The sequence below is a fragment of the Brachyistius frenatus genome, unplaced genomic scaffold (genome assembly GCF_029030835.1).
Source record: "Brachyistius frenatus isolate BFR_SWC_R1_liver_20210118 unplaced genomic scaffold, ASM2903083v1 Contig_6, whole genome shotgun sequence".
In the NCBI taxonomy this organism is placed as follows: domain Eukaryota; kingdom Metazoa; phylum Chordata; class Actinopteri; family Embiotocidae; genus Brachyistius; species Brachyistius frenatus.
This window is the reverse complement of record NW_027210605.1, coordinates 7,231,998-7,257,324: the sequence shown is the minus strand read 5'-3', so window position 1 is coordinate 7,257,324 and position 25,327 is coordinate 7,231,998. Positions and strand designations below refer to the sequence as shown.

The following is a 25,327-nucleotide window of genomic DNA, read 5'->3' as shown; positions in this document are numbered from 1 at the left end:
TCTGTTTAATAAAAGTGGTTAATTTTAATATCCTGTTCACTCAGTCATGTTTGTACACTTTATAACTTCAACAACAAAAATTTAAGTTTCTGTCTCATAGTTACAGTCAAACATTTCTTCTTGATTGTGTGGCCAGTTTTGTGGTGAAAGCCACCGCAGTTCCAGTGAGAAAACACCGGGAAGAGATCACTTACATTAGTGGTCCCTGTCCACTCTAACAACAGGATTTTATCTACTGGATTAGATCAGCAGCACACAACACTGACAGAGAGGAGAAAACACACACATTTAAACACTAAAAACCTACATATAATTTTACTTTACACACGCGCGCACACACACACACACTCTTATATACACATACAGACACAGTCACTCAGCTATTTTTTTTTTTTTTTATTGAGAACAACCACACAAACACCAGAAACCAACAGACACCAAAGTAACATTACTGACAGTACAAAAATCAAAAAATATCTCCAAAATATACAATTATTATTTACAGCTCAAGTATACACTTTGTCACTCTTACTATAGATATTCAGTGGGAATTTATCAGAATGTACATCAATATGTACAGATTAAATACATCATCTTAAATACTATAAATATAACTATGTTGGTCACATACAGACTATTTTCACAGTTAAATAAATTCACTGTTACTCTATTTTTGTTCAGTTAATCTCAGTAATTTTTGTTAACCACTAGAAGTTGTTTGCAACAAAGCCGACATATGGACGAGACAAAGAGACCCTGGAGTTGGAGTGTTTGTTTTTAATAATAAATATCAATACCTTTTTCCTAGCTTAGTTTGGCTCAATAAGAAAATATATTTTTTTCCCGTTGTGCAGAGTTTCAGTAAACTGAAACACAGAAGTGTTTTTAAATGTTAGAGGAAAGATCAGCTGTGCCTTGGCATTATATTTTATTATCAATTGATGCTACGCTAAAGGCAACTATAAAATGTAAACTGAAGTTAGTCTTCTAAACCTACCGTTTGTATTGTGCAGCTCAATCTGTAGCTACAGGAGCGGTTTAGTTTCTTAAGGTGTGCAGCTTCACCCTCCAGATATCTCGTGTAGGATGCAGGAATCAGAACTTAACTAACATGATAAGTTTCATCACCCAGTACGCCCACTGTGTCTTTTAGCTCACTGACCAGGGAGATGCATCGTTTATTAGGACTAAAAAAAAAAACTCCTTTGTGCTCACAATCCTGTGCTTTCTTAAAATGTGCTTTAACCCTTAGCCAAAGCTGCCGTTTTTATACAGGTGAGAGCCTTCACCTCAGGTTATGTGCCATTTGTATCACAAGCCACTGGACATGTGGTGTCTCATGCTTGATATGCCAGACGATCTGTGTCTTGGCATGGACAATGTTTGTGATTGGAAGACGTCTTAATTGTGTATCTGAAGATGTTATTAGCATTTACATGCGCGTTTATAATGTTTTAACTTGGACTTGGATCTCCTTTTAAAATGGAGATCCGGGAGACCTTGTCCTTATTCTGCTTTTGTATTTTTGCAGTGGTTCATATAGCCTTGTATAATTACATTGGAGCCCTTCACAACCTGTAAGCAAACTTTCTCTCAATATGAATATTATTTCCCGGGGAAAATACATAATTTAAATGGCTTTATGGTACATCTATAGATAATTCTATTACCTCATCTTTCACCTGATCAATATAACAAGCAATTATCACACCCACTTTTGGAGGCTGTAGTATACTGTATAGTCATGTGATAACTTATTGTAGCCTGAAACCTCCACGAATGCAAAAGCCATCTTAAAGGCTATATGATCACATATTAACATGACACTGGAAGGGCTCAGCACTTACATTGTTTAAAATAGGATGTAATGTAATAAGTCCTAGTGTTGCCAGCCAGTGGCAGATAAACATCAGTCAACACAATGACAATGATTGTAGAATTTTTTTTGGAATAGTCATAAAAATAAAAAAAAATAAAAAATTAATAGTCAATGCAACCATCGTCTTTTCTTATTAACCTTCTTTTTACGGGAATGTGGTAGTAATGCCTTAATATTACCAGACGGTGGCAGTATTGCAGCTAGAAGCTGTTTGCCAACTGACTTTAAACAACTAAAGAAGGAGAAGAAGAACATGTTCCGATCAAGTTCAGGTAAAACGTGAGATTAGATGCTACGGTACAAACAGCAGAATATGCAAAGACAACTAAAACCGTCAAAATGTCCTGTGTCGACAAAATAAAAAATAAACCAAACTCTGCCAGGTACAGTTAGCATATCATAAATCTCCCTCAGCTATGCACCGTCGTATTACAGTGAAGCACAAAGCCGAAAGTCCATCCACAGTTCAACAATCAGTCGCTAGCTTTGTCACCAGATTAAGTAAGTGTGATGTTAGACGTGCAGAGCAAACACTGCTTTCATCTTAATGAAATCATCAGCTTTGTCAAAAGTGTGGATTTTAGAAATTTGATGGCGAACATCAAATAGTATTTTTGCTGACAATGCCCATCTCTAAGTGATATCAGGAAAAAACTTATACATATTGACACATTTTAACATCATTAGGAACCAGCTTATGACCTTTTAAAATGCTAACATAATGCATGCAAAGACAAATATCTTCTGTGAGAATGTACATAAGACAAACTTGCGATACATTTGTATATTGTGCCTTTCATTGACATTCATCCCTCTCTCTACATATATACTCTACAAATGCTTTTTTTCAAATTTGTGCTTAACAAACAACTCCAGGGTCTCGACCTAATTAAAGTGCTCAAGTGAATGAGACAAAACGTTGGTCCAAACTCTACACAATAAACTCACTAAATAATCAAGGAAACCAAATGACAAAAGCATAAGGCAAAGAGACAACACAGATGCTATTCAGGCACCAAACAATATGACTGACTGTGCTTCACACTAAATCTGTTCAGTCTCAAGTATTGCTGTTGTTTCAGGGAGGGGCCACAGGACAGAGAGTGTGTGTGTGTGTCATTGGCTCCTCCAGCTGGCCAGCAGAGACACCCAGTGGTGAAACTCTTGTATTACCACTTATTCCAAACATTTATATCACAGAACATGTCCACATTATAACCCTACACATACGAGATTATATATTAAAATGAAAAAGGGCTTTGTTTTCTCACCTCAGTTCACAAAAAGACATCAAAGTGTAGTTTGTGTTGCTAATGACATTATGTCCTCTACGTCATGGTCAAAATTTGAAGAATGTACAAAGGTAAAGCCTAAACATCATCCTCTTAGGGATGAAGTATGATTAATCCACAGCACGGCATGGCAGTGAACCTCTTAATTAATGCAATGTAACAACAGTGGAAAGGTTTTCTTGTGGGGCATCAACAGTGAAATGTGTCATCTCTGTGTTGCTGAACAAACAGCCGTGCAGGTGGAGCAGACAAAGCAAGGTGTCCGCTCTCCTCTTCCTCCTCCACATCAGAAGAGCATCCGTATCTATGGTGCGTTGCCACGGCTTCCCCTGGGTAACGCAGCTCTATTTTTAAACAGGCAGGGTCACCGGGAGCTCTCATTCAGTGGCAGACAACACATTGACACATGCACATCTGCGCACACACAAAGACAAGACTCACATTTCCATCCCCTCTCACACTGAGACGGACAAGCGTGAAGCTGCTCTCTGATCAAACACAAGCTGCTCGGCTTATTCCTGCTCGTGCATTGCCACCGCTGCCCTTCCAAGGCATTCATTAAAATGGAGACGCTTGATTAAAATGATTGATTAAAATGGAAAGCTTTGTCTATTGCCAGCTGCGATGGAACAGACAACGGTGTCTGATGTGCTGTTGGAGATGACTCCAGATCTTTGCTTGCTGACGGAAAGGGTGGTTTAAAAGGAAAAGTGCTGCCCCGTGCTAAGGCTCAGAGATGCCCTAACAATAGCAGGTGGCTGTGCTTCTGTGTTCATGGATCCAAGAGGCAAACACTTGCCCCTTGTTTTGCACTATTGCAGTGTATATATGCATGGTTTACGGTGACGTCTCAAACTATTGCACAACACGTATGTACAGTATTTTACATCAGTGGGAAAATAGAGATAGAAGGAGATCCACACTTTTATGAGGACCCTATTGTGACTGGTTATTATTGCTGATGCATGATAGGCACAATAAACTTAAAAATATAATGTGCTTGTAACACTGTTTACACTATCAGATTCACTTGTTACATACTGTTATGGATGAATTTATAATTGTTTTCTAGGTGAGAAATGTTCTCATATACCGTGTTAGAGATCAGGACAAGATGAGTCTCCTTTCATCCTATCCCCACAAACAACAATCCTCTCCAAATGAATCAGAAGAAGCACAAACTGGTGAACAAATACAATTACAGTTCAGTACAACAGAAAATATTTTAGCATTGCAAACACCTTAACCTCAGCCAGAGCACATTACTAAACAAAGCCTGCATCTAAGCCCACTGTGGACCTTTCTAAACTTCATTCACCTCTTTGTTCTTGTCTCTGTCCCTCTCTCTTTGCCCCTGTAATGCCTTGACAGATGGAAAAGGTTGTCATATCTGGTGGTGCTCACGTTCCCGATCCCTTCATCACAGCGGGGATTGACAGGCAATCAGCAGCACGGCTCCTACAACAAGGAAGAGGGCAAGAACCACAGGTACGGAGCGATGGGGGAGAACAAGGGGAATAGAGGGATTTAGCTCTGGGGGTTAAGGTGTGATGAATGCTGCAAGTGATTTTTTTTTTCCCCTCTTGACTTCCTCTGTCTCCCTTTCTTCAAATAGGACCCGGGTTTAATGGACGGGACGATCTTTGCACTCAGTGGATCATAACTCGGACTCGGGCGAGCCGATGTTCTGGTAGCCCGTCTTGGTGCTGGTGCCATAGTTGGTGTTGGTCATCTCCTGGGTGCCGCCGGGACCCAGGTAAGCGCGGTGGGCAGGCATGGGGGAGGGGGCCTCGCTGGGGTTCTTGCCGAGGATGAAGCGCTGCTCATCCTGCTCTTCCAGGTTGGAGATGTCCTTCATCATACCTTTGCGGTACGATACCGACAGCTTATTGGAGCCATCTGAGATCAAGTTGAAGTGGCGGACCAGGAAGACGATGGGTAGAGGCAGCATTGCAACCACAATGAGGGCATAGGCCATAGCTAAAGCCCAGGGAGGGTAGCTTTGGAAATGCTCTGAGCCCTAAGAACGAAAGAGTGCAAGGGTAAGAGGAAAGCGAAAAACAGGGGAAAGACAAGAAGAGTTGAGAAGAGCCCTACTTAATCTACAAACAGGTGGATGAGGACCATGGTTGAAAAGCAAGCAGACTTATTTATGTTCATGACAAGATGGTAGAACAGGAGTTCTCCCCAAATCTGTCTCTCTTACTGCATCTTACAAACACTCACTGACCTCGGCCTCCACCCAGGCATTGTATCCCGCAGGACTGACAGCCATCTCAATGACAGTGGCAATGATGAGCACGATCAAGATAGCAGGCGACACGTATCTCCACATGTAGTAATAGAAGGAATACGGCCTGAAACCAAGCATGTCCTCCAGGTCCTGCATGAACCTGTAGGAGGAAATAGAGGAAGAAGTGTAAATGAAGTTGTTAGTTAATGTGTAGTCGGCTGTGTTTGTTAATTTGACGAAGCTATGGAGCTTGCAGAGTAATATGTTTCATATATACATGCCTAATTTCGTCTGGGCAAGAGGGACAAAATATTTAGATTTTTGGTGAACTTTTCCTTTCGCTTCATTCTAAAGGGATAATGAGGATGCAGCCTGTCATGCCAAATACACCCATCAGTCCACCAGAGGATACCATGTCAGTGTCACGATTTTTCCTGCCTAGGCGTAAAAAGTACGCACACGTGTGGATCAGATAGGTAAGTTAGATGTTGTTGGATGGATCAAACCCAGGACTGTCACCCAGGAGACCAGGGTTTGAGTTTGTGGGAAAGCATTGTGCATGTCTTTTAATTATCATAAATGAGTTACTAGCATACCTTAATGTATTTAACTTGCTTCACGTCCGTCAAGTAACTCATTTATCTTGACCCCAAAGCTTTCCTAAACCTAACCAAGTAGTTTTTTCCTAAACCTTACCAGGTGATTTTTTTTTTTTTTTTTTAGTGGCTAAACCTAAGGCACCTTACTTTTCACACCTAGGCAAGGCAAAAGGTCACACTTACACAGTACCCTGTAGTGAGCTGACGGGTGTATTAAACGCTTTGGCTTGATATCCGGTTGTATGATAAGTGGACTATGTGAGGCAACCGGGCTTGTTTGAAGAGAGGCTCTCATTCTAAATTAAATAGACACTATGGACAAACAGTGGCCTGAGAACTGACTATCTGGCTTCCTTCTACATATGCAGTCAAGTTACCTCTTGGTGCCGTAGATCCAGGCTACAGAGATGTTCTCCAGGATCACCACCACAGTGAGAGGCAAACCAGCGGAGTAGTCGTCAAACATTGTGACAAAGTAGTTCCCTGAACGCTGCACAAACAGTAGGCCACACAGGAAGGCTATGACACAGCAAACCACTGAAGGAAAGAAAAAATATCCGGTGAGAATTCAAAATTTTACCAGGTACAGGAAATGACCTGGACAACTAGAATCAAGACTTACCACACAATATCTCCTTGCGGATCTTATAAGCGTCTAGTATGGGAGTGGTGATGCCGGTCATGGTGCCGATCATGCTTCCCAGTCCCAAGTTGATTAGCATGAAGAAGAACATGACGGACCAGAACGGACTGGCAGGGAAGTGGGTCATGGCCTCTGTGAAGGCGATGAACGCCAAGCCAGTACCCTGAACTGCCTGGGGAGACGGAGAGGAGGAGATGAAGACCGTCACATTGGTGGCTAATGTTGACTAATGAGCTGCTGGGAAATGAATGATCCTATCTGGATAATCACCTACTCAACTTCCATTTTTAGGCTCATTAATTATAGTGTAGCCATGAAGGTGATGAGCTCATAAAGACATACTTTTAGTGGGATAGAAGATAGCAGTGAAAACCCAACATCCCCAATTTAGACAAAAAACGATATGACAGACAATCACACAAACTTGAATATATTTCTATGAGTCTGGGGTGATTATGTAGTGTGAAAACTACAACAGATTATTTAGTACAGTGGCAAATCCAGGGGTTATTACTGCCACAAGGAGTCATAACAACAATTTTAGTTGAAATCTGATTGACAGGAGATGAGGAATATTCAGATTCCAAAAGTTAAACTCTTTGACTGAACTGGTAGACCGACTTTATGTAGCTGGTGTTTAAACCTCTTCTTTAGAAGATAAAGCCTGAACCAATCACCTGCATAGCAGTTTTACTATCCACCCACTGACGACTCAACAAGTAAATGACTGTTGAGCCTTGAAAGACCACAATGAGCGAGATTGATCACAATTCATAATCAGTACATGAGGAATATTAAGATGCCCATAATCATACCAATACTCCATCCGCTACATGTTAAATAGCATTAATTCTCACTGGGGAAAAGAACCTAACCTTAATTTATGTGAAAATGATTGATAATAATTTGTAATAGATAGAAAATAGATGCCAAAATAAAATCTTGATATTCAAACTATTTAAACATCTCAGCCTTTGAGGTCTCTCCCACTGACCTTGTTGAGTTCGTCCTCCAGGAGGCAGGCATCCAGGCCCAACTGGTCGAAGCTGTCCTCCTTTACCGTCTTAATGACTCCGTACAATTTGGTGTAGTCCTGAGTCGACAGGTGGGAGAAGTTGATGTGGCTAGGAATGAGGTCTTTGCCCAGCACACCTGTGTTCAGGTAACCCAGGATCTTCTCTGCATTACTGCATGTGGACAGTTGGAGATGTGGAGAAGAGAGACATGTTGGTGAGTTAAAACAACTGGCAGAGAGAGAGTGATCAGGTAGCATTTGTTCCAGTATGGCACACTCACTCAACAACGCATTTCTCGTTCATGACATTCGCCTTGAACCCCAAGACCGCAAACACCACTAGAGTGGCCAAGATGGAGGTAACAAAGTTGATAATGGAAACCAGTGTTGCATCGAAGTGGCAGTTATTGTCTCGCTTGTTGTAGCTGGAGAAAGCAATGACGCCTCCGAAGCCCAGACCGAGGGCAAAGAAGACCTGTGTGGCTGCTTCTCTCCACACCTGCGGCTCCAACATCTTTTCCAGCTGATAAGAAAAAAAAAAAAAGAGGTTGGGATAGCAAGATTCAGTGATATTTAATGCCTCTTTACAACCTCCTGAACAATATTTCATTTCATTTATATACTATATTGCCTTCAGTTAGTACATGATTAAAGTAACTGTATATTACCATGACGGAAATATTTAAACATATTACATCATTTTTTTTTCCACTGCTGGTGCCATTTTAAATAATTTTTAAAATATATTATTTTCCCTAAATTCTTCTGTAATTTAGGATATTAGGTCTCTTTGGAATTTTTGAAAAAAATTAAAAATAAATCCATGTGGGTCTGAGCCTTTGGTGGCCATTCAAAGTGTGCGTTTGCAAAAACAAAGCCAAACATCAGGGAACTAAACTTCTAAAGACAATACATTTGATCTGGTCTTATCGCTTATGTAAACCATGTTTTTATTAGCATAATTCATAATCCAGTTGTAACAGAGAAATGTTTACTCCTCTTACAATAAACCATTAAGGAAAACACTCAGCTTTATCAAAGCTCTCGTGGCCTGAGGCCAAAATCTTATCTCACAGCAGACACATTAAATCCACGCCTATTGTTCTTTTGGATTATTTTGTTAGCGAATGATGAAATGTGCAGCAAAATGATGCTCATTTTTTAAAATCATATGTAGCAAATAATAAAATAACTAATTTATTCATAGTAATTAGTGATCCTTTGTCAGTATTTCTGAGATTGCAAACACCACTAGAGGGAGACATCAACTCAACACATAACACTGTGGATATGGATCCAAGTGAATGGAGCTGGAACCATCAGCCTCACAAAGCTGAACAGAACAGCCTGCAAAGACAAGGTGTCACTTACAGGGTCAATTGTCAGCATCACCGTGAAGGGAGTGAGTTTAGTGGGAGTGACGTCCGTACAGTACACAGCTATCACATTTCCGACATTAGTTTTATTCTGAAAATGTCTCTCACTGACTGAAGCACCAGATGCAATCTCTTCCAGAGATTCCCCTTTTGTCACTTCTTTATTAGGTCACAATCACCACTGATTGTCTCACCTTAGGGGTGAACATGTGAGCGATGCCATCCACCGCTCCCTTCAGCATCAGACCTCGTACCAGGAAACAGAAAAGCACCACATACGGGAAGAGAGAGCTGAAGTACATCACCTAAGAGAGAGAAAAAGTCAAGCTCATTTGAGTGTTGCCATGGACACACTTTCTGAGGCCTCACACTTGCAGGAAGAGCTGCAACCATTCACACACACACACACACACACACACACACACACACACACACACACACACACACACACACACACACACACACACACACACACACACACACACACACACACACACACACACATCGAATTAGTCCCAAAACTGGCATTGAATCTGAATTTGACCAAATGTGGAGATGCGTCATTGAAGTCAAAAACCCTTCCTACAGAATTTCAGGGAATCAATTCAGCACTGACTATGATAATTGGATTACTAAGTTTAGTGTTTCAAAAACCGTGTCAGACCTTGGCGATCAGCTCTCTGTTGTGTGTTTTCCTATTGAGACTGTGCGCTGGATGTTGCGCTATGGTGTATGACTCACTCCCTGGATCGAGATTACAGGATGTTGTTGCAGTTGCTGCCAAACTGAGAATTTTCCATCTGCATCCTGAACCAGTTTTTGCTTGTTTCACTTTAAGCTTATAAATACTGCATGGCCCTCTTTTCCATAATATAGATTACATCCAAAAATAGACAAATACTGATGAGAGGCTTAGCGTCTTACCGTTGCCTGAAAGCAACAGCAAAGTAAGTAAAACAAAAACTGATGAAGATGGATTCAAAATAGAGATTTTGTTGAAATGGTTTAATGTCTTTGTGTTGGGTCTGTGTTGTGTAGAATATAATTTAGAGCATCTCTATAGTTTGCGGGCTCAGCCCCTGCTGTGAGGCCACAGACACCCCTTACCTTCCCAGAGGACTGGATACCCTTGATGACTGCCAGGCAGACCATGATCCAAGCGACCAGCAGGGATAAGGTCATCTTCCAGTTAAGGCCGCCGGTGTCGTCGATGCTACTGGTGATGTTAAGAGTCTTGCGATACCAGAAGTAAGTGGTGGCCGAGCTCTTCTCGCACTCTGGCTCAACAACTACAGCAGCAACAAGGAAAGGGAGGGAAATGTCATAAACTGCTCTGACAGTGGAGTCTGCACATATACAAAAAACATAAAACAACACCCAATGTGCTTCCACTACAGAAAACTCCAAATGCTTGTGTAATGCTTTCTGTCAGATAATGGACAACAAGACAAATATTATTACTAATGCATTTATATATAAGCTGTAGTTTAATGTTGTAGATGGTCAAGAAGAAGATAATTAAACTATTAACCACTCTTTAATTAAACCAGTGCTTTGCACACTGCAAAAATCTTCTTTTTTTTATTCCATCATTGGATCAGAAACACCTTATTCTCATGAAACAAGAGAAGGTGCAGAGATGTTGCAGATGTTTTCTAAAATAAGTCACATTTTTCTTAATTTAATGCATGAAAATATCATTATTTTGTCTTATTTCAAGTTACTGACACATTTCAAGAAAACTATTAAAAACTACATTTGTATTGGAGAAGAGTTGAATTCTTCTACTCTTCTTTTGAGTTTTTCCACTTTTCCGTCTCATAAATTAGCAAAAATGACCTGTTAATCAGGCTGCCTATTTAACCTAAATGTTTAGGCACGTACCACAAAACTCAAAATTCACAGTTTAACTCCTTACTGGTTGACCTTTCTTGCATGTCACAAGAATATTTGAAAATGACCTGTAAATATTGAATAAAACATGAAAAAAAATGAGTCCAGTAATGAATTAGTTAAATGACATAATCATCAGCTGTTCAAAAAATTTCAAATATTTTCTTCTCATAAAGCTGTGTTTGCTGTGAAATTGAGATAGGCCGTGTAATGGGACAAAACGGTTAATTTAAAAAATAATGTGCTGATTATTTAATAATACAAATATTCTCTAGTTGCAGACATTCTATGGAGATTTTTTTACAGTGTGTTTTTAATTTAAAAATCCTAATCTGAAATTAAATAATTAATATAGCTGTCCGATAATTACGATGGAGCAAAAAGCAAAATGACGTAAAGTAGGTTAAAGTGGAAATACTACGTCACAACTGTACATAAGCAGCATACGTGAGTAAGTGCATTTAGTCACTGTACTTTCCACCTCTGCAAATAGCTAAACTAAATCCTGTTGGACGCTCCACAGCATCCCCGCCGAATTCATAATCGCAAGCAGAGTCGACATCCTGCCCTCTCATGCTAATGAAAGTTGATGCCCTCTACTTTGCCAGAAACTGCATGTGCCTCCGCTGAAGACTACCAGCTCCCAGCCTTTCGAGGTACTGACACTGTCCACCAGGTCATAGCATCTGACAAGCCTCGCCAACAGAGCTGCCCTGTAGGATGGGGCGCAGGGCCGAGCCCAGCTATAGAGACAGCACAAACACTTCCCTGTTCAATGCCTGCAGAGACACTGCTGCTTGACTGTGGAGCTGCTTCAATGCAAAGTCACGTTCAGGCAGACTGAAGCATCGCCCTGCGTAGTGTTGGACTGCATGTGTGTCTGCTTCTGCTGAGATACTTTGCTGAATATAGAATTTTCCTGCAGGAATGTGCAGTATTCATTTTTTTCTCCACTTTGTCGAGGGCTTCACATTATGTGAAAAGCATACACATGGGCACTTGGTTTTTTTCCCGTCCATCTCTATTAAACTTTATGCTACGCATGTACTGTGATGTGGACTCACTGGCTTGGGTTCCATTTCTCTGGATGGGACATTCAGCCCAGGGCAGTGGATACTGGAAAGACTGGAAAAAATAGAAGATACTCCAGCCGATAATCACATTATAATAGAGCCCCACAAAACCGCAAACCTGAAGAGAAATAAGAGAGAACAGCAATTCTTAGCTCAGCTAAAAAAAAAAACACACACATATACAAAAACAGCACAAGGGATATACAGTCTTGAGTTGAACGCCTTTTCATGAGTCAGGGTACAGACACTGAGCACACAGCCCAAGTCAGAGTGCATATGAATTATTGAGCTGTTTGCTCTCAGCAGCTAAGGCTTGGGTCCTCTATGAAGAGGTATTTATAGCTGCTGAATCTCCCCCTGCCACATCCGAGCCGCCACACGCATCACTGCCCCAAGCAGGGCCTCTCCATCCCCTCTTTTGCACTAGCTTGATGAAAACACTATCAGGATGACTGACAGACAGAACGACTGACACAATAGATCACTGACTGACTGACTCAACTGCTGACTGACTGTGTTTTAAGCTGGTTGACGCTGATGGGATGGGGCCTTGATGGGTCTCTACTCCTGCTGATGATGGGGACAGATTACGACAGTGAGCAGCGCGGGTCTTTGCATGCCGCTCGCTTTAAAGCAACAACAGGAAGTAATGTGAGCAGGCGGAAGGAGTCCAGTTGAGGGATGTCTAACTCTGAACTGAAAAATAAATGTGAGGGAAATCAGCATCGTCATAAAGAGGTCGTGAACTGTCACTAGTGCTTTGACTGATTACCATAAATTAAGCAGTGAAATGTTTTATGATACAAGTTCCTTAAATTAAAGCGAATGCAAGGAAAAAGAACACTGTATCCATGACGAGTGTAGTAATCTTGAATTCAATTTGAATACATTAAAATGAAAAAGGTTTTCATGGTGAGAAGAAAAAAAAAAAGTAAAATAATACCCACAGACTTTTTTTTAAATAACTTGATTGCATTACAATCAACATAAATTACAGATGATTTTGTGTATGTAATAACAAACATACAGCCACTATTTACAGAGGATTCAATGTCTGATAATTAATATAATATTAATAATAACGGCAATCGGGCTGCGGAAATATCTCGATAGTTACTGAATGGATAATCATAAAATTGTATATAAAGACACTTATGATCCCCACAGGGTGGATCCTAACAACATTACACTTTTCTTTTACTGAGGTAGACATTAGTGGTTTTCATTGAAAAGTCTCAATAGTTATTAGATGGATTGCCATTAAATCTGTTTGTTACAGAAGATGATACAGAATCTGTTGTTCAGAAGAGGAATTGTAATAACTTTCGTGATCCCTTCACTTTTCATCTAGCGCCATCATTTGTCAAAAGTTCACTTTTTCAGACGTGGTTTAAAACTAAATATCTGGGAGAGCCATAGCCAGTAATTGAGACGTTACTGACAGTATGTAAACCATATGATTATGCTGTATTGTACAGAGTGATTAACCTTTTCAAAGCCATGTTAATGACATGATACACTTACCATCAGGCTGGAAACCCCATACTTTGCAGTATGTAAACCATATGATTATGCTGTATTGTACAGAGTGATTAACCTTTTCAAAGCCATGTTAATGACATGATACACTTACCATCAGGCTGGAAACCCCGATGCCCCCCAGCTGTGGGTAGACGTAGTTCCACACCCCGATGCTGCCACGCCTGATCCTCTGACCCACCGCCAGCTCCAGGAAAAACAAGGGGATGCCAATGAGGAGGAGGAGAATAGAGTAGGGCACCAGGTATGCACCTGAGACAGAGGAAGGGCACAGGCAAAAGTAGTTACTGCAGAGTGCTCAGATACTTTGCTTTTTGCTTTGCTTTTTATATTTGACATCCATGTAGTGGAGGACTAAAGCTCATTGTAAAAGAACAGAAGGGACGTTGTGAGATTCGTTCACTTAGGTTTCTATTTTTAGAAACTATTCTCTTTGACTTCCACTCCCTTTCTCTTCATCTTTTCCCCGTCACACCTTCTTTTTCCCTCTCCTTCCTCTTTTTTAACTTCCATTAATTTTCGTCAGATATGCCCGTCTCTTATTTCTCAGAGGGGATGAAAGGTGGCGGCTGGCAAGGGGACTGAGGGAAGCAGCAGGCACTCGCAGACAAGTCACGGCCAGTCCTGCTTACATCAAGAAATGAAGCGGCACCATGGTGACAAAACCATCCAAAGACAGAAAGGATGGGTTTGCATTGACGGACAGCTGCAAATAGCAGTTTCCAGACTAAAACCAAATGACTGTGACGTTTCACTTGATCAAAAATACTGGTAGCATCGTAAGTGGTTTTTAGAGGTAGCAGCAGACAAAGGAAACAAAGACAGGAACACAGTGTTGTGTTACACAGTGGTATCTGGGCCGTCAGAAGTGGCTGCTGCGCTGAGGCCAATTTTCACAGATTTTTGATGTCTATTTTGAGCAGCAGATACACAGAACAGAGGCAAACAGAAATGAGTTAGCAAGGACATAGATGAACTGTTGAGAAAACTGTTTGTTTTGTAGTTTTTACTTTTTGCACTTCAGCCAAACTAAAGAAGAATCCATGTATGAATCAAACGACACAGTTACTGGACTGATCAACATCTAGTTCAGTATTGGCATTTATGGATACCAAAAGGTGAATGAATCCTCGTGATTTAATTGACACTTATTATATTGAGATTCTGGATTTCTAAACTTTCTACAGTCTTGATAAAATTAGGTTATGTATATGACATGATTGCTGAGATATCAAATCAGAGTACATTAACTTTCATGTAACCTCACTTTCAAGGATATGAATCTTCAGGATAGTCATAATGAAGCAGATGATAGAGTAGTAAGTATAGACTAGTTTTGTTTTTGATAAATATATATTTTGCTATGTTTTGTTGTGTAAGGGAGCAAATGTGTTTAGATTTAAGTGTGGGAACCCTAATTAGCCAATTTAAAGAAGAAAAAAATCACCCTAATTTTATGCACTGAACATGAAGGTGAGGCGTATTACTATGTATTAAATTGTGCTACGTTTGACTATGAGGAAAACAGGTAAATGATACTAGGAGTAATTCAAGTAAACCTGCACTTAAAATATTATGAATTGCAAAAAACATCAAAGAACTAAACAATCTTGCAAAGTTTGTTAAAATACTAAAGTCTGCTTTTAAGTAACTACTTAATATTTACTATAAATGGTTTGTTTATTCATTACAATATAGTTTATTTAGTTATCATTCCCTCATTGTGTTTAATTTGTCCACAGCAAAGCAATACATGTTGCTGTTCATTTAATGGCTCAGTCATTCTCTTGTGAAGATAATCGTATTGTTTCCAACAATGAGAAGATAATCTGTTATTTCTTCAGTCCAATAAAGTTATGACAGTAAATTGATCTCCGGAGGGGAAGAGGCTATACAGTAAACGTAATTACTGAGAGCAGGACTTGGACATTACAGTGTAAACCACTGAATTTATTTTCTGATGCTTCCACTATTTGGCCATCACTGCCTCATAAAGAGCATAAAGTTGTTCCATTATTTTTGTCCGGACTGCTGTGTGAAGACAAATGCTAACATAGTGCAAGAAGGTTTCACCAGGAGACACAAGCAAGATATTACAAATTAATTATGTTAATTATGTATAAGATAATTTCATAGGTGAGGTACGTAAGCCTGACATTTCTCTTCATAATGAAAGGTGATGAAATGAACATTAACTTGACCTGAAACACAGAGAGACAGAAAGATTTGAATGGATCGACAAGCGACAAATACAGTTTGTCCTTATCGCTTGACAAACCCAGACAAGACAATGTAGCATCTCCCACCGAGTCAAAATTCAGTGGGGGATACAGACACAAATATATTCACACCCTCTGATTAAAATGTGCAACTGCACACATATTCAGCCTGGTTACCACACATTTCAAATACTCTCTCAACACACCTCCCACACAGGGTACCAACAATGTCTGAAAGCTCAGGAAATCGGTATTTACTCTTCCTCTTCCTCCACCTTAGTCATAATACCAGTGAATTATAATACCAAAGAGATAAGGCAGAGAAATATTCAAAAAAAGCAAATGAAAGCTAAACAGAAGCATCTTGCTGCATTATATCGGATCTCTCGGTGCTGCCTTATCTTGGTAAGGAAAAATCATTTCATTTTGCAGCCGCTGACTAAATCTGAAATGTTGAAGAGAATACCTCTCCGAATTAGTTAGTGTCGTCTGTGTGTGTCTGGAGACAGAAGACACTGTCTCAAGTTATACATCCAGACTTTATCTGGTCCGGACACTTGTGATCATAACAACTGTCGACTCGTATCCAAGCTCATCTGTCCCAAATCCTAAATTCACTTGTGAATTTACAACTATGTGGCTTCCTGGAGGAGAACAAAATCCTTCAGCCACAGCAGTCGGGCTTTAGACCTGCTCATAGCACAACACTGCCACTGGTGCTGCGGGTCGCTTGATAAAAAAAAAAAAAAGTGATACTGTGTTGCACTGCCTGTAGAAGAGAGTTGAAAATCCTGTTGTCAATTGTTTCAAATCCAGTTCCAGGTCCATAGATATTTACTCTTTGTATGAATGATGTTTACTTTCCAAATTAACACAGCTAAGCACCATTTTTATGCTGATGATACAATCGTGAATGCCAACAGCTGGACTACAAACCTCTCGAGATTACAAGCAGCTTTCGATTAGCCTGGTGTGAACTGGACTCAATTCATTGCACAAATATGGGTCTGGCCCCGTTCCACAGGGAATTGCTAGCAGTCGTTCCATCGTACGGGGTGTACCTCGGGTTAATTCTAACCAATCAGCATACGTTGAAACCAGCTGACACCACTGCTGTGTACCTAAGGCCCTTGTCAACCAAAGCATTTTTTCCTATGTACGACATATTTTTCTTAATTGTTTTAATGAACGCCAGCAGTGTGACAAGGTGCTGAGCATTTATTCTGCATTAAGCGCTGAACATTCACCGTTTTTTTCCTGGTCACTGAGAGTTAAAAAACACACACACACACACACACACACACACACACACACACACACACACACACACACACACACACACACACACACACACACACACACACACACACACACACACACACACACACACACACACACACACACACACACACACACACACACACACACACACACACACACACACACACACACACACACACACACACACACACACACACACACACACACACACACACACACACACACACACACACACACACACACACACACACACACACACACACACACACACACACACACACACACACACACACACACACACACACCCCCCCCCCCCCCGTTAATGCCGAGTTAACAGACTGTATTCAAAGCGGGAAAAATAACTGAAGCTGTGAGCGACAGTCAGCGCAGCAAGGCCATCTTTTGATGACCTGTATCGCTTTTAGATTGATTAAGAATTTCTTCTAAACTCATCCAAAAAGATGTGTGAAATTCACTAGAGTGTGGGCCACTGACGTTTCCAATCCACCCCCATGTGCTGAATGGAGATGTGATTGAGTCCAGCATTATAAATACCCAGTAATCTGGCTCAACAGCCGCTCGTCCTAGAAAATACATGCTTAACCCTAAAACAGCTAAAAATAATTACAAATTCCAACTGGATTATTATAACAAAAAAAATATCTTGTTTGTCCTTAGAAATAATAATAATCCACCATACTGTCTACACCAGACTATGGAGATACCTTGTATTCTCAAGCTGCTGCCACTACTCCTCTAACAACTTGAAACCTAAGCTGCCAAGATATTTAACATCTATCGTTAAAACCACAACATCAGATCACAGGAGAGACTGGATTTGAAACTTTCTTATACCATCTCTGAACTGGGGAAGACTGAACTGGGGTTTCAAGTACTATAAACCTTACTACTGGTTTTAGCTGCAACACAGCTTAAAGTTAGAGACACTTCATCCACTGAGAGACTTTGAGGCTTTACTAGCTTTTGTATTTTTGATCATATTTGTGACAGGTGTCATTGTTTTGGTTGTGTGCAAATGTTGCTTTGAGTGAATGAATTTAATCATAATCTTGTGTACAGGCTATTTTTTTTGTCAGGTCTCTCTTGCAAAAGACATATTAACCTCAACGAAATGGTCTGAATAAATCAAGCTTAACTAACTAACTGAGGAAGTAAGAGTTGAAGTGAACTGAAATGTGATGCAAATTAAGGTTTTATGAGATAAAACAATACATCATTAAATTCCACACCAACCACCAAAGTAGGTTCATTTTCAATCCAATCCCAGCAGAGCAAACAGTTGCCAGGCACACACAGCATCCTGGACATGACTGAGGGTAGCGAACACATCCCATACTTAAACAAAAGGATAAAATCAAAATAATTAAATGCTATTAAGCTAACCACTCCCACCTGGCCACCTATTTTATTGATGGTTTTATAGAACTGATAAAAAAAAAAAAAATCACATTAACAGCCTTGACTCAGCACAACATCACTTGTTGTTAGCATTACTCAGATCCCTGAGGGGAAACATGTTCACCATGGGTGGCCCAATTTGGAGCACCCAGAAAGTGTTACTACACCTTACACATTGGTTTACATAAAACATTTAGGTCTCTCTGGTTCAAGCAGACACTGAACTGCTCAAATAAACCAGATACGTGTATACATTCATCCACTTACCTCCTCCGTTTTTCTGGCACAGGTAAGGAAACCTCCAGACGTTACCCAGACCCACAGAGAAGCCCACCTGGGCCAGGATGTACTCCATCTTGTTGTTCCATGCCGGTCGGCCGTCATCGGCGTCTGGGTCAGGGGAAGTTAGCAGGGCCTTTCCTGGAGCAGTAGAGCCGGGACTCAGTCCCATACTCATCTGACTGCTCTTATAGTCCATGGGGTGCTCCAGGGAAAGCAGGTCAGCCACGGACTCAGTGACCGGCTCATTGCTGTGCTCCTGCTGGGTCACCTTTGTGTTCTTTGGCATGGCTGCGACACAGGAGCTCCCTCAGAGGAGAAGTTGATAGAGGTGAGGAGAAGAGAGCCGAGGTAACTGAGTGAGACAGAGAGCTGGGGAGGTGCCAGGGAAAGAAATTTGTGCTTGTCTTAAATCTGTGAAGAGAAATGGTGAGAGACAGACAAGACCTGTAAGTGCTTAGGAAATACTTAGGTCCATTGTAAACCGTGTAATGTAATTATAACTACACTTAAAGAACAAAGGCCCAAACTTTTTTGTAATTGTTGCTCCCTAACCATCTGAATTTTGTGATCTTTTCTTTTAGAAAACTGACAACAAAGGAAACTTGTAACTAACTAAATGACGGAGCTTGCAAACTGACTATGATCCCAAAACTTTTTTCAAAGTATGAAAGAGTTAATTTGCTATTCTGGCTTCATCACTGTGGCCAGGTCACAGTAAATGTATCAACAGCAACTTGTTTTTGATCAACTATGAATTGTCTTAGTCAAAAACAAGTCTTCAAGGTTTTTAAACAACATATGGGCTACAAATACATTTAGATAATTAAAGAATTATTAAATAAACTTTCTTTTGTAAAAACAAAAAATTCTCTCTGCAGCTTCTCAAATGGGAATATTTGTCAATTTCTAATAAGGAAATTAAACTGCATATTTGGGTTTGCTGTAAATTATTAGGTCCATCAAAAAAATCTAAATCAAAAAGATCTAAATCATATTTATTTGTCAGACTCAGTCTTACACAGCATCACAGGAAAACAGTTCAGGTGCCCGATTTGTAGCATTTGACTTTAACCATTTTCTTCAACCAGTTTGCCAGAAGTGGAGTTTTTCTAAATGGAAAGAACCAGCAGCACTTTAGAGCCATAAGGAATTTCAGTAATAGACTTTATGATGGTGGCTGAGATACACAGATTATATTACAATCCATTTCACAGGAGAGCCCATTATACTAAAGTTGAGTCATGTGAATACCATGCACAGCAACGAGTTCTGTCTGTGTGACTGCTGGTCTCAAAAGTATGCAGTACAATGAAACTAAAGCCTCTAAGCACAGCTTTCATCAGTTGTTAGTGTCTTTATATTTTTCTTATCACACAGCTTCAACATCTTGTCCACAGCTTGTTTCAACATTTTAGTTGCTGTGATGAAAATGCCCAATGCAAGTGTGCTCCTGAATTTACAGATTTTTTTTTTTCTCTAAAGAGAAAACTGACTTAAAAGTTAGTCTCTTCAGGTTTTCTGGCATGTTTCAACTTTCAGAGGCCCTTTGCAAAAAAAATAAAAATAATAATAATCATACAATCCTATGTGTTATGCATTTTATGAGGGGAAACTGGTGAAGATCACAACGCAGCAAGAGTGACTGTGTCCAGAAAGTCTGGTTTTAAACAAGCATGCAAATACTTGGAGCAGAACAAGAGATAGTCTTGTTTTTATTCGTATTGTCTTCTTCTGTGTCAAAGCCGGGCTCCTACATTAACCACAACGCAACTCAACCGCTGAAAGTTCGGTCAGAGATTCAGGTGGGTTTCACTAGGAGTGGTTGACGTGTCCTCAAGCAGAGATTAACACCGCGTTACAAAAGTCTGTCTGACACCATCTTCGAGATTTTATTTCACTTTCAAACTGGTAGTCCGTGCCTTCAGTGACATCAACCCAGTATCACGCCAAAACGTGTAATTCACCTGTTAGACCACTAGAGGACACCATGTCAGGGTCAAGTTTGGCCTTTTCAAGGTGTGAAAGGTAAACTACCTTGGATTTAGAACCAAAACTAAGGAAAAGATCATGTTCAAATCATATTTTTATTTAAGTAACTTTATGTACATCACATACATTACTTAACGTACATTACACAAGTAAATTATGCTATGTTTTTTAAGTAATTTCTTTACATTACCTGAAAAAAAATCCATTGTGACTTTTTTATGGACTCGAACACCAGTCTCCCAGCTGAAAATCCCATGTTTTTATTCTGTCCATCCACTTTCGCCCTCAACCCTGTGCCGACTTTAGCACTCTTTGTGCTTTGTCACATGACTTTCTTCATTCCTATTATGGGCTTTGGTGTGATTAGAGTCTGGTGACATTACTCAGGGCAGTATCAGGATATGTTTTGTTCCGCTGTCTCTAAATCTGTGAAATGTTGCATAAAGCTTTTTTTACACAAAGGTAGCAGATTTTGATGAATGATAGTGATAGATTTTTCCCTTCAAATATTTGGAATTTGTTGAGTGAAACAGCTCTTCTGGTCTTTTATGACAAGTGGTGGTGTTTGTTTTAGTGGTCCACCTTTGGGATAAAACAGTGAACCTAATTCTTTTGAAGTAAAATGGACATTTGTAGCTACAGACACAAGATGCCTAACCTTAAAGACCAGTGTTTAAAAATTATATTGAAAACATTGTGAGAAAGTTAGTATTAGATGTACATTAACTAATTAAGTAAAGGTCAGCTTTACAGATGATGCAAACAACTGTGATTAAATGCTAAATAAGCAACTACAGGGGGAGAAAGTGACTGAAACCAGACTTTGAAAACAAAATTCCTATGTAGCTGTCTAGGATGGGTGAGATCTGATTTTTCAATCTGGCAGCTCAAAGGGCAAAGAATATAAGCTGCAGGTGTTTGATCTGGAGACAAGGCCTCTAATCTGAAAACAGCCGAGTGAAATCAGGGCCGGCCTTGTATTCACAGTGACTTCTTAAGAACAGTTGCCAGCTGGTTGGACTCTGAAGCCCATCCAAAGGCCGAACCAGTAGCACGCACATCAAATTCCTCAACAGTCCTGCAGTCACGACACGCAGCCGCTCGGAGGCTGAGCGCCCGACACAGATCCCAGGGCAGCAGTGACCTTTCCCACAGCAGTCTACAACTACACAACAGTGAGTCATATTGAACACTCTGAATGAGGTGTGAAGCAACAATGTGAATGTTTGGAAACAAAAGAGAGGTGTTTTTTTGGGGGGGGTTAAACTGTAGTGTTATGAGTTTTAGGCTACAGAGTGCAGCTGTGAAAGTCCACACAGTGTTTTTGTCCTACTTTTAAAACAAATGGAAATGTTGGTATTTATAGTTAGTAAAAATACTGTCCCAGTTACTACTTATGGGTGAGGATGACGGCGGCCTGTTCGACACAAAAGATTCTCGCTCTGGCCTTCTAATCGTGTGCAGTGGAAGTTTTCAATGTTGTTGTAGCAGCACACCAGCAACTTTCCGAATTTCACAGTATGTGCTGACAGATGGTACATGATAGAGACAGCAGGACTTCACATACACTGCAAGACACTGTTACAAATTATGATTCAGTAGTCAATCACCATCCGAGGGAAACAGAGAAGTGTTTTTTCTTTCAGTATACGCTTACAGGTGTACGGCAGAGAATAAAACACAGGATTGTTGAGGAAACAGAATATTCATACAAAACAAAACAAGCTGCAGACTGTGAAGTATATATTTACTTTCCAAACAAATGGGAGTGGTGGCCAAAAGATCCCCTGTTACAATGTGGATGGTCACAGCCGGTGTGTACACCTGCCTCCCTGGAGGCAGAGGTATGATCCAGCTTTGTCCTCCTGGAGCTACATTCCCAGCTCTCCACTGAACACTTTGGTGTTGATGATGTAACAGCACAGGTTCTTCACAAAGACATGATCCACTTTTATCTAGCGCAGTTGCTAAGCAATGGCTCTTCCTGCAAAATTGAAACCCCATCCTTGCAGCATCGGTGGTCGCCTATTTCTCCTCTCGCCATCTCAAATGGACAGACATAATATTCCCTGAAAGGTGGCTGCAAATACAGTGGAGCTGCTGTGACAGAGCTGAGGGGAAGACACAGTGTGGCAATGCTGGGGGTGATGGTCTGTTGTGGGATCTATTGCACTGTAAATCAGGCAGACATCCGTAGACTTGAGATTCAAGCCATTTCTAGATAGAAAATGTTGTCATTGTAAAATCTGGTCACGCAGAAATATTTCGCCTCCTTTTGATTTGATCTGATCTGATTCCTATCAACCAAGTAATAGTGGGACAAAACAGCACCTGCATGGCCATTTTCAGGTCTCCTTCAGACGCGTTTCACACAGGCCCATATACCAATGCTTGAGGACTAACTCTGCGTGGATATAACCTTTGATGCCTTGTCAAGGTCAAATTAATCACCTTATAGCCTCGTAGTGAAGCGGAGATGAAAAACATATCAAGCTATGTACGTGATTGATCAGCCGTCCTGCTGAATTTGTATTGAGCCGCACATGGGGCGACAGCGTCAAACACGGAGGATTAATGAACGTCGTTCGCCGTCAATGTTGCGGCGAAATCACCATTTGTCAGGTGATGAGTGGAAAGCTGTCGCTCCGCAAGTCATTGAGTCCTTTTTTTTTTTATTATTTTTTTTTTTAATACGAGCACGACAATAAGAAACTATCCGTCTATAAAAACGTATCCTAAACTGATCAAATGTTTAAAATGGTTACAAGGATGTAATTCTTACCTTCTGCAGTCTGCGGTTGTAAAGACTCAGCGAGAGAGTATAAATCCACTGTGAGTGAACGGTATCTTCATTCTGGCTCTGTCTCCGTATGTAACATCTCTGCCGGCAAAGAGATGCGAAATCACACAGCTTCCAGTCACACGGGGCGCATGGTGCGTAAAGTCTGACGCAGGAGCTCAACGCCGGCCACAAGTTTGGCTCCTGTAATTACATGAACTTGTGCAGGTGACGATTTGTCGCAGCCGTTTGTCTTCACTTCAGTGCGTGAACGATTTTCTGCTGCTCTGCAAAATACCTGCTCACACTGCCAGTCTCCACGTGGTTGTGGCTGTTGTGGAATAAAACAGCCCCCCCGTAGGATGATGAAATTACTATGGTAAATCACGACGAAGTCTGACGCAGGTTTGACTCATCCGCCCGTGCAGACGTCAGCAGCTGATCCAAAAAAACATCTGCAGTGGTCCCGAGACGTTAGGTTAATAAAAGCACCACAGGTAGACTTGAATCACGTGCATCAAAGGAAGTGATTGAATGCTGCCTCTGCAAATGTTGTTTGCAATAGTCAAACAAAAGCCCCGATGAAATTATTATTATCATCATTATGATGTTGTTGTTGTTGTTGTTGCTGCTGCTGCTGTTGTTGTTGTTTCATCAAGTTCCCCTTCAATCTTTCACATTTGTGGAAGCCATTGACACAGTTTACCTCCATTGAGGCATTTGATAGCTTGTCACTTTGCTATTGTGCCCACAGTGATGTAAACTAAAATATGTGTGAAACGATGGTACTTCTTAATGGCCGTTTCTCAAGTGTAGATAATTTGTGACAGTAATTTTTTTTCTCCCGGACACCAGCAATTTATTCTGTCCACACTCCCATGTTTTTTTTCTCTCCTGCCTCACTGGGTGGCTTTATATTTTCACAAAATATAGAATGGCAGGTCTGCATGACTTGTTTTTGCTGTTTTTCTTCGTTATGTTTGTCCGGCTGATGACAGGGATGTGAATCATTATGACGGCACCACAGAGGATACGTGTCAGGTGGAGGTGAGGTGTTTTTAGAGAGCAGCTCATGGCAACATCCTCCCTCTGTCAACCAGCTTAGAGAGTGAAATGAGGCTGTCAGAACGTGTGAGTTAAACAAGGACATAGATGCTGTTTGATGGATTAAACAATTTAGAGGCAGAATGTGTTACCAATGTGTCAGACGCTGAAGGATGTCTGCAGGTCTGACACTTTGCTATTCCACTAACAAACTTCTCGACTATCATAAGCTGAATGTGCCCATTATGTCAGTAATTGTCAGATTTGTGCCGTCAGTGTTGCTGCTCAGCTTCTCCTACTGTACAACATGTTCCACCCTGACTGAAGCAAATTTAAAAATGAATAAACATAGACGACATCCTAACCCTACTGCACGTGCTAACCCCAAGCTAATCTCTGTTTCCATCACAAGACACCCCTGAAACACACACCTCCCTCCTGTCTCTCTCTCTCTGCACACACACACACACACACACACACACACACACACACACACACACACACACACACACACACACACACACACACACACACACACACACACACACACACTAATATACTGCATCAGCTCACAACATGTATGCACAGTATGCTTCCCGTCTCCTTCAATTCACTCGTGACTCACTTTCCGAGGGCTGACTGCTGGGATCAGTTGCCATGGCAACTACTGATCATATGATGGTTACGCACCCTGTGTGCATTTCTCTCTCTCTCTCTCTGTCTCTCTTTTCCCCCTCTTCCTCCTCACAAGCACCTACTGTCGTTCTGCAGT

At 40.8% G+C, this 25,327-nt stretch overlaps 1 protein-coding gene across 1 annotated transcript; it reads right to left on the bottom strand.

Annotated features, from left to right (window-relative positions):
* Window positions 1-23,871, bottom strand: slc6a17 (solute carrier family 6 member 17). The gene is made up of 12 exons (XM_069688924.1): window positions 23,515-23,871; window positions 18,729-19,154; window positions 13,637-13,794; window positions 11,995-12,121; window positions 10,145-10,326; window positions 9,232-9,342; window positions 7,943-8,184; window positions 7,641-7,833; window positions 6,626-6,818; window positions 6,381-6,540; window positions 5,402-5,564; window positions 1-5,191 (listed from the first exon to the last, which is right to left on the bottom strand). Exons 2-12 carry the CDS (start codon window positions 19,027-19,029, stop codon window positions 4,829-4,831), a joined length of 2,193 nt encoding a protein of 730 aa, XP_069545025.1. The 5' UTR covers window positions 19,030-19,154; window positions 23,515-23,871; the 3' UTR covers window positions 1-4,828.
* Window positions 23,872-25,327: the final 1,456 nt, after the last annotated feature.